Source organism: Temnothorax nylanderi, unplaced genomic scaffold (assembly GCF_030848795.1).
Source record: "Temnothorax nylanderi isolate EJ_2023f unplaced genomic scaffold, tnyl_v1.0 TNYL_tig0017_pilon, whole genome shotgun sequence".
Lineage (NCBI taxonomy): Eukaryota > Metazoa > Arthropoda > Insecta > Hymenoptera > Formicidae > Temnothorax > Temnothorax nylanderi.
The window spans coordinates 65,929-80,590 of record NW_027249079.1 but is presented as its reverse complement, the minus strand read 5'-3'; the positions used below and the strand labels follow the sequence as shown (position 1 = coordinate 80,590).

At 44.0% G+C, this 14,662-nt stretch overlaps 1 protein-coding gene across 8 annotated transcripts in view; it reads left to right on the top strand.

Annotated features, from left to right (window-relative positions):
- The window catches only part of Heph (polypyrimidine tract-binding protein 1 heph), a 384,945-nt gene extending 371,755 nt beyond the window's left edge, over positions 1–13,190 (top strand). For all 8 annotated transcript variants that reach the window (XM_071698916.1, XM_071698922.1, XM_071698919.1 and 5 more), the window contains one exon: positions 137–13,190. In XM_071698916.1, coding sequence (XP_071555017.1) covers positions 137–205 — 69 coding nt within the window. In that variant the 3' untranslated portion in view covers positions 206–13,190. The remainder of the gene's footprint in view (positions 1–136) is intronic.
- The last annotated feature ends 1,472 nt before the right edge of the window (positions 13,191–14,662 follow it).

Sequence of the window (14,662 nt, the reverse complement as noted above, 5' to 3'; positions counted from 1 at the left end):
GAAAGTACGGAGAAAAAGTTTTAACTTTACTTGAAATCTAATTCGAAGTTATATCTGACGACAGTGACGACTATACGACGTGTAATGCAAATTTTAACTGCTTGACTATAAAGCCGACTCGTTCTCCTTTTCGCAGAAAATGCACAACTACCAGCTTAGCGAGTCCAACCATCTCAGAGTGTCGTTCTCCAAGAGCAACATCTAACAAGAATCGCCACCGCACGAGCAGCAGTGGTACCAGCCGTACACCCTAGTCCCCCTTTGGTCACCCGCTTCGGTCTACGATTGATGGTCCCGTAGCTGGATCCGCTCAGATGCTCGTCCGTTCCTGCGAGAATCGCTACGCTGCTGTCGACCGGCTGCACTGCACGCGTGACCCATGCGGGACTGCGTCGCGCACTCGGACTTTGAAGTGGCAGCACAAGCGGACTAGGAGCTACCTCGTCCGAGCGAGCTTAGGATGCTTTCGAGGCCTTGCCCTTGTTGTTGGGACGTCTATACATACGGCACGCACCTATTTCCGCATCCGGTTGTTTCTGACGATTCGAGGGTCGCTAGGGTGTTTCGAGATGTACCAGGGCTGCAAGCGCTCAAGTTAGATGATGAAGAGGCAAATTCGCGACGGCCTTCTCGAAGGTAGTTTCCGGTGCTGGCTTTCGAGCGTATTAACGCGACAATTTCATAATTTTTAATGTGAGGAATTTAGAAACAGACGACGATCACGGGGAGAGAAAGAGAGAGAGAGAGAGAGTGAGAGTGTGAGTGAGAGTGAGAGAAAGATAATAACGCGACAAATCGATCATTCTTGTGAAAGCCAGGACCGTCGCAGGGAAAGAAAAACACAAAGAGAGAAAGTGAGAAAGAGAGAGAGAGATTATATGCAAATGAGACGAAGAGCCTAGCAGCCGGGCTATAGAGAAAGCACGCGTAAAAGAGGAAAGAGAGATTAAGATTAGACGGGAGCGAGGAAATAGCGCAGTGTGGCGAACAGTCCTCGACTCTTGTACAGAGTTAACGCTAGGGAAGATAAGATATATTATTATACATGTAAAATTCATGATCGCGCGGCCCGGACCGCTACAGTGATTACGGTTAAGGATTTTTCAAAGTTACGTGGACACAAGGGCGACCATCTCGCGATAAGCGCGCGCGACGGCGTCCGTATATCACAGTTCGGAAGTAGGTCTCCGTAGGTCGACGTGTTCGTTCGACGAGCGAACGGACTCGAGGAGGGAGCCAAGTGGAGATAAATGGACCGCGAGGTCCATCCCGACGATCGTCGTACGTTCACGAGCGACGGCGGCGACCGACAGCCGTGAACCAGCAGCGTTTCCCACCAGACAATCTTCATTCTTCTGACGACCAAATACATGCGCGACCGAGCGTACTTCTTCGTGGTTTCCGTTCCGTTCGAGGGCGAGACAATACGATCGACGATGCTGATCGATTGAGTACGAAGGGAACGGCGTGTTTAATTAACCGGGTATCTAAGTAAGAAAATGGCCAATGTCACGGGACCTTTTGCATGCTTTCACGAGGTACTACTATTTCGCCGACGAACCGATCGCCCTCGCCTTGATTTTTACGTCGCGGAATTGGCAGCGGCCGAAATCGCAGCGGTGGTGGCCCCAAAATCGGCCTTCAAAATTCTTTCCGTATCCGTTACTTATCCGCGATTGGTTGATCCGTTCGTAAGGCGGAAGCGAAGCAATTATCAAAGTCGTTCGTTGCGTGCTGAGAGCTAATTCTAATTGGGCTACGCTACTCTGAACGTACTCAGGCCCGCTCGACCTACGTTTATGCTTCTTCGCGGGGTGAGTTTCTCGCTCCCGAAGAGTACCTGCAGTATTCTCGACTGTCCGGCGAAGTCGAACGCTTCTTAGGAGGGGTCGAGCGGCGCCTGAACGCTCGATGGCTGAGGCGAGGTCCTTCGCTCCGAGGCCCACGCGGCGCGTTTTGCACACGTCATCGTACGGTCGTCGCATATGGCATTTTTATAATTTGTACGTTTCAGTTTGGAGATAAGTATTATATCGCACCCGCACACGTATCCGCGTCTTTACGAGACCGTACAATTATCCAGTTATACGTACACGGACACGAGACACACATACACACAATCACGCACGCGCCGCGCGCGAAGATAAATGTTTCAACCGCCGTCTGATTTATAATACACACATACAACACAAACACAAATACACACAGACGCATAGATACAACTGAATGCGCGCAGATTTCTTAGTTAGAATAGATGCTTAGGCATGTGTTAGGATCTTAATCGTATAGTAAGCGACTAGATAAGTAATTGACTAGGAGAGGAAGGAGTGAACTGTTGAACATATCGCTAATTAAAAAGTTTGCAACGTGCGGGGCGCGCGCGGAATGTTTGTACCGATTTTGGCGGATCGACGTGACACACTCGGGACACCTCGAAGATGGCTCGCGCCGATGGATGGTATCCGTGTGTGAAAAGAGAAGAGTATATCCTATCTCTGTGCCAACGATAGGTCCATCGTTTGACGAGCCTCGCTTTACCCCATCGAGAGTTCCTGATATCAAAGCATTCCTTCAGTAGTCGGCGATTGTGAGGATGCCCCGTCAATACAAGCGAACATCTCGAGAAAAGTATCAAACATTAGTACTCGAGGTGGCCATCATCCGATGAATCCATTTGCAATGTTGAGTCCTTGTTAGACGGAGCGTTGTAGATGCATAAATACGTGGATATGAAAGCAAAGTAATAAGCTAGAATCGTATTTACGGGGATTTAGTAGAAGCATGATGTAGCGCGACGTGATGATAAAGCGCAAGATGTAGAAATCGATTGGGACGGTTTTCGAGGCGTCTGGGGTGTCCTCGTCGAGAAGCGCGAGGCGGAATTTTAATCGGGCACTGCATTGAGGATAATCGATCTCTCATTTTTATCAAGAGTGAGAATCCTGAAGTCCTTAAGCGATGAAACGTGCCGCGCGCGCACCGGCGAAGCCCACGGGTTTCTGTCTAATAGACGTTCTGTTGGAGTCAATTAAATTTTACTGATATAACATAACTGATCGTAGAGAGAAGTAGGAAGATGAATAGCGCGTGTTGGAAGGACTGTTATGCGAAGGCGTAACTGAGGCGAGCGAGAGGGAGAGAGAGAAAGGGAGAGAGTAATTGTGCGAGTGCGAGAGAAATAGAGAGAGATGGAGCGAACGAGTTGTATTCACGCGAGTGTAGTGTCGCGCGACTCTGGACGGATGAACTACGTAGAGGGGGTGGGAAGAGGAGTTTCTCCATGTCGAACCGCGCAGCGATCGTACAAGGCGGGGAAAGTGACGAAACTGTGAAAAAAAAAATATAAAACAAAGCGAATGCCGGCTCGGGCATGATGTGCTGTTTGTGCCAAAGTAGGCTAGCAGTTAAAATTCTAGAACGGGATCTCTTGGTGATCAGTGGGATACCCCTGTTCGATCGTGCGGACGCCGATCCCCGGGGGTTCTCCCCTTGATCGGCGGTCTCGATTTGATCGAATACTGACCAATCAGCTAGTTGTTTAGAGACGTAGCGAGTAGCCGGCATGAGCGAAGGGGCCAGTCTTTGCATCTATGATCTGTGTCTTTTGGACCTCTGATACTACATTATTTACTTCGACTGCATTTATACATTCTTAACCGGGCACACACGTTCCGAGCACCCGGACGCAACGTCTGTCACACGAGAGGCAAATCACGAAACCTACACACATATACACACTCGCGCATACACTCATACATATATATCCATTAATAATACACGAAAATACATCTCCGCGATCGCCCACGGATGTATATACACACAGCGCGCGATACAGCTTTTATTTGGCCGAATGAAATAGATTCTTTTCGTTTTTAGGTGGCTCGCTTAGTTCGCTGTTGTATTGATCTAGGAATTCAAGAGGCGCTTCTCGCTCTTACACGGATCCTACTTTGCCCGTTCCGTTTGCCAGGATCGTTTTTCGTGCGGCACCTTTAAAGCGTCTTGTACAGCCCGCGCGCTGACACGTTTACACGATCGTATCTCCTTGATTCTTATCGCATATCGCGGAACCTAGCGTGAGAGTGCCACGAGGATGGGAAAAAAAAGGAGGGAGAGACTGTGCGGGAGCTTCCGTACAATTCTTACTTCCGGCACGAATATCGTCTAAGCGTACCTGAACAGCTCGCACAGAGAGTGTTACTCGATTTCCCGAGCTACATATATATATTTCGATTTATACATACATATATATATACACACACATACACAAATACGTGTATCTTTTTCGTGAATCGCAACGTCGAGCACCCACCGTCGTTCACGCCAGATCGCTAATTACATTTTGTCGCTTGCCGGCCGTTTCTTAGCACATTCCTGCCGACGCGTACGGCACGCGTCCGCACACCACCCATCCACACGGAACACACAACACACGTGATGACGATCCACGTAAGCGCACGCACCCAGCGTTTCATCCCCTTTCTTCATTTTTCTTTCTCTCTCGTTTTCGAAATTTCTTCTCGCGACGTAAACCCCGAACGTTTCTTTCCCCTTTCCGCCTTTCTTTTTTTTTTTTCTTTCAACATCCACACCACGCTAATGGTGACAATCAGCTCTTCTGCTTGCAGGAGGAGGAATTCGGCGCGAGGTTCCTTCCGAAGCGTTATCGCCAAAGTAACTCGTTTAGCGAGCGGCGCGAGCCGCTTCTTTCCGTGATGGACTATTATTATTAGTAGAAAACGTCGTACCGGAAACGGGGCAGCCATAATACGGAGCTATAGATATCTACAGGGTGCCCGACGTTAAATCGCACACTTATTCGGTTTATTCTGTCGCCGTACGACACGTTAGATCGGCCTTCCTCCTTTCCGCTCGGACGGTCCTCGCGTGATAAAGAAAAGAAGAAAAAAAAAGAGAGATGAAGAAGAAAAGAGAGGAGGCACCCTGTAGACGGATAGATCGACTATATCACTAGCTGGGTTGAGGGGGGCCGAGGTGAGGGTTGGAGTAGCCAGCACTCGCTACATGGTGTCGTAGAATTTATTCAGACTCCGAAATTTCCCCAGACTCGTCGCGCGAGGAATCGGTCGGTATAGTTCAGCGGGGGGGTTCGCTTTCATCCCCCCCCCCTCGCGACTAGTAGGCGCTACCCTTTCGTGCATCCAGGAGAACGCGAGAACATCCGGCAGCGAGTGGTACATCGCGGATCGTAATCAAAGAAGAAAAGATCTCCAGCAAGGATATTCAAGCGGGCGTTAACGGTTTCATTATCCTGACGCGATGTCTGTTTCTTGTTAGGGTGTAAAATTCCGCGTATCGATGATCGCACGGTTCGTTGATCCCGAGGGAAGAGTCACGAGACACGGGGGGGGGGGGGAGAATCGACGGCGCGGCGACGTCGGTGAGACGTTGCACTCGGACCAAAGGAAATTCGGGGTCTGATAGAGAGCCACGTTAGTAAACGAAGCTTAGCCTACACACAGAAGGTATAACACTGAACTATATATGTACGCGAGCATACAAGCAGACATACACCCACACAGATACATACACACACACACGTACATTCACACACGGACTTATATCTATTATATATTTGATATATCGCATTGTAACAGGTGTGTCCAAAATGCGCGGCGGCTGCATCCCGATAATCTATATTTTATTAATAAGGGATAAGTCTATATATAGGGTTACTAACGTGTTACGGATTATCATAAATTAGAGAGATTAATCTATATAAATATATATATATTGTATAATGCGCGGCGGAACTCTCAAATACATGGAAACGGCAAAGACGGAGGAGGACACGCGTACACACGCACATACACACGTACATACAATATGCAACGTTAACGTGATCGGATAGAGGCGTGAGGTATAAAAATATATATGTATATGATGAGTTTTAAATGACTATATCTGTGCTATCTTAGAGATACATTGTTGAGAAAATTATCAGGATACGATCTGCTTGCCTAACCGGGGCCTTAGGCGTTGTTTATACCGAGAAAGGAACAGATCCAAGAACGCGTCATCGCTGCCGACGGCGTCCCCGTTTTCTCGCGTCAAGTTTTTTTTTTCCGTGTGGTAGAGTTAGAACGTCGCGATCTAGAGGAGGCCGAGTCGCGATAGTGCACAAAAACCTTGCTATGTTTCTCACAATTGCGAGTTATTGGCAGTCCATCACGACTCGCAAGTGATTCCTTCTTCTTAATATCGAGAGAACAGTTTGGATTTTATGGTAACGGGCGGCCAGCAGCAAGAAAATACGACTTTACGACATACACACGACATACACAAAACACATACACTCACACGGAAAAACACAGCTCGAAAAATTAAAATAAGTATACATTAGTTTATCGCGAGAGGGGAGAAGCATTTAAAAGACACACAGGGTCTCCAAAGTGCGGACCGTAACAAAGAGGTCTTCGGGATAGAACGTCGACAGTAAGAGAGCGGATCGAGTAACCGATAGGAAGGGTTGAGATAGCGATTGGTTCCAAATTACACGCTATAATATTAAAATGATTACAATTGGATAATACACTCCATAAAGACTCGGAGAACTTGTGAAGATCATACTTTATTTTTACATCAAAACGCCAACAATTAATATTATTCTTTAGATAAAGTTAAAACCTTAAATTCGGCTCTTTCAGATTGCGTTTATCACATCGATTGTTATCTCGATCCTTTGGGCGCGGATGGACGAGGAGAATCCGAAACTCAGAGGTTTCTTCTTCTGCGTAAATAACGTCTCGACATGCATAGGTCGCTGGGACACGCGGATTATTCGTTGGTGTGCCTGTTGACTGAGTGATTCCGCGATTTTCTTGCCTGGCTCTTACTTTCGAGGGTCACGCCAGTTTAGATTTCGAGGACGGAGGCGTGACGGAGACGAGACGGTAGGACCGCGAACGAACGAACGATCAATCAACCTGTCAATCAATTTTACCTTCGTTCGCGGAGAAGGAAGCGGTTCGACCGGTCCTTACGTCTCGTAGTCCTCGGTGGGTTTCTTGCTTTAAGGGGGAATAGCAAAGAGAGGCCTCGATGACGGAGCCGCTATCAAATATTTCGAGTAGTACCGAGACTGTATCGCTCTATCGCTGTCGCCATGCCGATATAACCAGGTATACCGTAAGAGAAGAGGAACGCGAACGTAGAGATAAACGTACAATTCAATGGAGCCTAATTTTCGAGGTGATAAAGAGAGAGAAGTAGCGAGATTGAGGGGATCGTTTAGAGCCTCTCGTGACGAGACGACACCTTCGTAGTCGGAAATGTAGGGTATCTGTTTGTTTCTTCTCGATTAGCGCGCGTACAAAGGACGGCTGAATTACGTAAAAAAGAAAAACCGCTGTACGTTGTAAGTCAACGAGAGTTGTAGAAATTAACTAACCAGTAGTCATTAAGGCGATGAGAAGCGAGTCGCTTAAGGGAGAAGAGAGGAGAAGAAAGAAAGGCGCGATGTGTAACGAGGAATGTTTAGCAAAGTTAAAAAAAAAAAAGAAACGTTAGTAGCGTCTTAGAGTCGTGTAGTAGCTCCTTTCTAATTAAGCCTCCAGACTTAAGTAATGTGTATAGTTAAATGACAATCACTCGACTCTCTATATCGACAATTTGACGAAGGAAATCTCGGAAAAGCCGTGATAAGCTGCCTACGCACCGAACCCCCTTTCTTCGTGTTCCCTTCTTTTTCTCGGTCCCCTCACATCCCCCTATCACCCCCGCCCCACAACGAGGCTTTCCCCCATACTCTCCGATCGTGGACTTTCCTTCTTCGAGAGAATTTCACCGAGCTGGCGGACAACTAGGCGCGCGAATTCGCAATCTAACAAGCCAGAAAACTGTAAATAAAAGAAAAGAAAAGGAAGATATAAAGATAAAAATACGTTGATTCGTTTCTCTCCGGCTCGCGTCGTTATCGCGACTTATTTATCCGACGGTGTTCTAGATTTGTAACTAGATCGATGTTTCTCTCGCAAGACGATTGTTGGAAGGACAGTTTTATGTCTTCGCGACATTTCGTGGCCGATAAATATATCTTTAACGGATTGCCTTTTAACGATATGTTAGCTGCATTGTTGAGTCTCCTATTAGTTGGCGCATTAATGAGAAATTTTATAAAAATCGTTTGCGAATGAATATTGAAAATGGAATATATTTCGTTCGATAAATTTATAGAGCTTAGAGTAACATCTTTAACGTTTCTCATCCTTTTCGGTAATTTCATGAAAAATCTCAGGTTGTACATATATCACTTCTTCGCTCCAAGCCTTTCCGAGCAATCTTGCCATCTATGTTTCGCCTGTTTGCAAAAAAAAAAAACTTCCAAGCCTATCGTGACAAGTGTGTCAACTCCGCCTTTTAGCTCTCGAACTTTCCAAAATTCCGTGCCCAGGAAGATCCTTGGTTTTCTGCATGTACCTTCCTTCTTTCCCTCGTCTCACAGTCGCCGTTCGCCGATCCGATCGACAGCTGATGGCAATCCCGCGCGTCGCTGTCGATAAAAAAGATAGGGAAAAAAAGGAGATCTTTCAGTCCTTGAAAGATATTTCTCCGTTATTGCGGAAAACAATATTTGCTACGCGTGAGCACGGCTGATAAAATCTGGAAACGTGCGGGATCGCTTCAGCAGGAGGTCGATCGTCGGCGAGGCGCGCTCTAAAATCTGATAAATCTTCGAAAAAAAAAAGATATATATGTGAGAGAGAAAACCAATCATGGGCCAGGAATTGCGTTGCAAGTCACAATCAGCTCGTCTCCGGCAAAACAGACAATTTTCTTTCGACGAGAACCATTGTCAGAGCGGGCGTTTTACGGTTAAGCTCTTTCTTAGTAAGTTCGATTAGGGATTAGTCTATCGGTAGGAAGGCGGAGATCGCGAGTGATCATTTTTTTTTTATTTCATTCGTTGCGCCCTGCACCGCGGTGCGAATCGCGATGGAAGCGCGCGGCAGGAGAAAAAGAAGAAAGTAAGAGAAACAAAAATTCAGGGAACACACAGTTGTAATGTGGAGAAAATAGAGAAGGAGAGGAGTAAAAGGGAGGAGAGACTCTTTTTTCGGATCGTCGAAGAAAACGATCGACGAGACCGATCTTTTTATTGTCCGGTCAGCATTTACGCGAGACGCGCGCACATCCACACGTTCGCATTTATCATACATACACACATGCATGAGATATATATATATATATAATTATATACAATATATATTATTAAAACACAAAGATATATATACTTTTTGACACGCGTGAAACACATACGATTGACGATCTTCCACGTGCCTTTTTTTTGGCGCGACACGCTCACCACGGAAACCAAAACACATTGTACAGTGTACGCCGACGCGATATTGTTAACATTATCGCCTACGACCTTTTTATAGCTCGACTCTTGGACCCCAGCCCTCTTTTACGAAAAGAAAAGTATTTTTTTTCTCGATTTTCCACCTCGACAGATCTGGAGGCGCTTTTACCGTTCGATCTCAAAAGAGATCGATCGTTGGCGCGTCGTTTTGTTCCATTGGCTGCGTATCGTTCCAAGTTTTGTACCGTATAAATTTTTCTCTCTTCTTAATTTAACTTAATTTAACTTAAAACATCTCGAGATGCCTGTTTTCCTATTCTATTCGTATTTATAATTTCTTGTCGCGTTATTTGTTTCATTAGACCGAAAGAGGTGTGTATTTAGACGAGCATAACTTTTCTGTGAATTAGAGATAACGTTTCACGAATCTCACTGCGCGAAAAAATAAGTTCCTTTACGTTTATGTGTATGCTCGTTCGTGAAATTACCTCAGGAAATATTTAAGGGAATATTATGTACATATCACAAGAGTGCGAGAAGTTCGATTGTACAATTTGCATATCTTCCAGGTCTGTCCGCGTTTTTAGCGTCTTACGAGTATTCCCGTTCCACCACTTTGACATTATCGGTATTATCATCGTTCACTACTTCTTCCCGCTGAAGCTATCGTATTTTTTTTTTTGCGTTTTATCCTTGCGCTTCTTTTACTTTTAATCTTATTTTTATACTTTTTAATCATCGCCGGTTGCTATTATCATCGCCACTGCGATCCTTACTATTATTAGCGCTAATTAATATTAATTATCTACTCTTATTATAATTACTTTATTCTTATCTTTAATAAATTCTCCTTCTTTTTTTTTATCTTAGCATTAACGACGCGCTTAATTTTACGTGCCGAGAGAGAGAGAGAGAGAAGGAGACTGCTCTTCTCTTAGAAAACGCACTTCTTAGTTCGTAGTATATTCTTATCATTATGTTAATTAATTTCTCCGGACTATCCCTCTTTGATAATCGTACTACTGTTCACTCTTACTCTTATCTATCACTGTTTACTCTTATTTGTCACTTACTGCTACTCTATTACTCCACTCTATTACTCTACTATTGCTACTCTCATCACTGTTCACTATTAGTCACTATTAGCCATATTCTATTATCACTCTTACTTTTTCCGCTTCAACTTTTCTCTCTCCGTCAGAAAAATTCACGACGATCCTCGTTGCTAGTTAATTTGCGATGACTGTAGCATCAGTAACTTTTAAAATTAAAAAAAAAAAAGAGGAGAAAGATGGGGTACGCCTTATCTTTTTATGATAATCGAGTTTAATGGCAATGCGGATCGTTATCACACTCTATTCAGCATCTATCATAACTATACTATATCTTTTCTGTCTCTCTACTTTTCTCTCTCTCTTCATCATCTATATTACTTCTATCTCTCTTAATCTTTCTCACATACTCTCTCTCTCTATACATATATTATTATTATATATACATATAAATCGTATGTGCTTTATACTATACTTCTATTCTTATCATTATCTATATTACTCTACTATTGTATTACTCTACTATACTATGAGTGCTACTGTTGCCGCTCCGACCAATGTTTGCTCTTACTGTAACCGTCAATGCGTTTACGGCTCGTAAGTAACTGTATGTCCTTGCCTGTTCTTTATTTTATCTCGTTTTTAACGAAAAAAAAAAACAATTACTTTTAATCGAAATTTCCACTTATCCTTTTCCCCTTTCCCTCCCCTTGCATCTACTTGGTGTTGCGAATCTCTATACCGTTTTTTTTCTCTGTCACACTATCCCTCTCGACACATTTATTTCTTCCACTGACCACCCCTTCCTCTGATATCACCGAGTGTCGAAGCGAGAATAAAAAGACTTCGCGAGCGAGCGGGACGAAAGTACATATACATATAATTAATCTTCGATTTGTCAAGAAAACGATTGAAACAAGAAAAAAAAATAAACCTACCCATTTTTTTGTGTTTTTTTTTCTGTATATCTCCGGCCGCCTGATCGCCCTTCTCCCTGAATCATTTTTCCATTACGCGCGATCCTCGGGGGCGACCTAAAGAGCGCTTCGTGCGATCTTACTTATTCCCCGAAAAGGAACGATTTATTTTTTATCCCTGAGGGATGCATTATATGTATGTATTATACATATAAATATATACACACACATATTGATAAACTCCTTATGTCGCTTCTCACGCGCGATCCTCAGATTTCCCGCTCATGACCCGCTCTACTTTATCTTGTTTTTCTTTTTACTTCTGCCTTTTTTTTTTAATTAAGAGAAACCGCGTCGATGTGGATCAAAACGGAGTGAATCGCAAATTGCACACTCGATGCTCGTGATCCACACGCGCGCGGTGACCCTTACGGTCTACACAGGAAGAAAGGGTGACCGCGAACTTGGTGTTTCGTATCTTTCAACGCGTCTGAAAAACTCTGCATTGCCGGAAAAGAAAAAAACACGAGAGAAGCGCATAATTAATCGTTAATTAAACACAATTGTTCGATCTTTTGATGATTTGCACAATCTTACATCGAAATGGAATGCGAAGTAAAGAAATTTTTATATCAAACTGTCTCTCTCTCTAGATTATTTGACGAAGATTGAAGACATCGAAGTCGTCATATATTTAGATTTGTCGACCTCTTTTGCGCGCAATTTCAATAATTAAAGCACACGTATTTTTCATCTCTCTAAGGATTATTGTTCTCGGTTATGCGCTTCTGTTGAGAAATTGCCCGCGACTATGTGTTATAGAAGCGGGCAGAACATACACGACGCGACGGAAGATCGAGAAACCGGAGTTCCGCCGTTCGGGAGTGAGGGAGAAAGATTTTCTTGCGCACAAGCTCGCCCAAAACAATCATTAGGAATTGTGCCTAGATGTTTAAAACACTGTATTCTATGGGATCAACGTCATTACCTTTTTAGAATCGAGAAAGAGTGCGCGAAGTGAAGTGGCGAGAAGGGAGGAGAGAAAGAGAGAGAGGGAGAGAATGAGATGAGAAGTGAAGGGAGGCAAGAGGCGTCTAATGTGGTATTAGAGAGAATGGATCGAGCCGCGATCCTTACAGAGTAATTTATATATGCGTTGGCAATGTCTCCGCCGCGACGTCGATCGACCGAGTCGAGATTGCGAGCACGATCGTAAGCCGTGCGATTATTTTGCTCCGGTGGCACTGAATTTTTGCCAACAAGTGTATATATCTATATATACACACACACACTTCCGATATGTGTCAGAGATCACTCTCGACGTCCATCCATATTTTTTCGGAACGAGTCCTGTTACGTCGGAGCGTATCGCTCTTTATCCTTAATATATTGAAAATTGATTAGAGATATTTAAAATCCTAATCAATAATTATTAATTAGAATAAATGGCTTTGAACGACGAGAATCGTTATCAGGCCAAAAGAATCGAACGAAAATTAAAATTCTTGCTCGGCAAACGAGGGGATTGATCGTTCAACGCGTTGTTGGAAAATATTTGATGTAAATACTTGTATTTTTTTTTTTTTTTTATTGAACAAGATGCAAAGATGCATATATCTCGTTGGGGGAAGATTATATTTTGCGCGAGCACCGGGGGAACCGCACGAGCTATTGAATGGACGTCGCGTTTATCTCTGACGAGCTTGACCACTACCGTACTAACGTTTTTGTATTGTCAACATGCTGCATAACTAAGTCTAGTGGCACTCTATATAATTTTCGTATTCCATATATCATATTCTACTTGTACCTCTAGCGTTCCGTATATCTATGTAGCTCTACATCTGTCTGTATACTATATATATACATGCTATATATATACACACACTCTTATCTCAATGTATATATATGTACTATAACCCTGTCCCTTTTTCTATCGCCGTCTAAGACTCACGACTCCAATAATGCGCTCTTCTTTTCCCTCTACGTAGCTCGTTACGTGAGGGGAGATACCTCACACGTTGCTGTGATACTTGCAATCGCGATACCTTTCATTCCGCAGCAATAATATCTGTACTAGTACTAGAGCTTCAATTTTCGATGAAATCCCATTTGATGATCCTTTTAATTTCTTTTTTCTTTTTCTTTCTTTTTTCTTTGTTTAATCGACCGACATTTCCTTTCCTCGGGACATCGAGATTCGATTGTTCGGTGTAATTAATTCCGGAGGAAATCTTCTCAAGAGAGATTTTATTTTTATTTAATTCCATTAATTTTCCAGATCTCTGTTTCAGTTCCTCTTTTTCCCCAGTGACTTTTCTTCCAGCTCGAACTGATCGTCGAACTATCGCTATGCTACTGCCTGTCGTCGTCTTCCCCTTCGCCATCTACTTCGAACGGCCTACTATTACTACTACTACTACTACTATTACTACTACTCTACTACTGTTACTATATAATTCTACTATACTATTACCGCTATTACTAGAAACTTTGATCTTTCCGGCACGTGGACACTCGCTAAGACATTACCATGTCGTTATTGGCTCGATAATAGTATCGCTACGCATGAAAATAGATATGATAATCAAATATAATTAATAACACGTACGACCTTCTGCAGTTCGAGATTTTATTATATTAATAGATATTCCTCCTCAATTTTGAGAAATATCTCTAAAATATCGACGCAGAATGGAAGATAATTCAGCGCGTAGCGACGTCGAATCAAGAACGACATGTGACCCGTGTCGCTACAGTTTTCGATCTTCGAAATCTCTCTCCTGCATGATGCTGTTCTCTGTGCATCATTGTGTGCTACACGAGACACATGTTCGCAAACACACCACGACACCCTCACGAGCAGCAAGATATGTACACGTAAAAAAAAAACCGCATCTCACGTGTATATGTTTCCGAAGTCCGGCGCAACACCTCTTCGGTTTACCATTTAAATCACCCTGATTCATGATGTCCGTAAGTAAATGGAGCCGATTTCGTCGGGAAGAAACGGACTCGGCGAACGGTCTAAATAACTGATTAATCGCCTGCCGAAATCCATCGTATGTGTGGTACGCGCGTGATGGAGCCCTCGCGAAGGCTCCGTGTAGCTAGGTAGACAAATGGATATTCAGATTATGCGCTTTACGAGGGGGAGCTAACGAGGACGAACATGTTTGCGCCGCGGAAGACAAACTCGGTCCTCCGATCGCCGGGAAATTCGCGATAAGGTCCGAGCTCCGTCTTCCGAGCGGAGTCGTAGTCAGCATACTCGTGTTAAGATTCACGCTGATAAGACATAGACCGGCGCATACAATTTAGATAAATTACTTTATAACAAATAGCGCGATCGCGCGAGGTAAACGTAATAT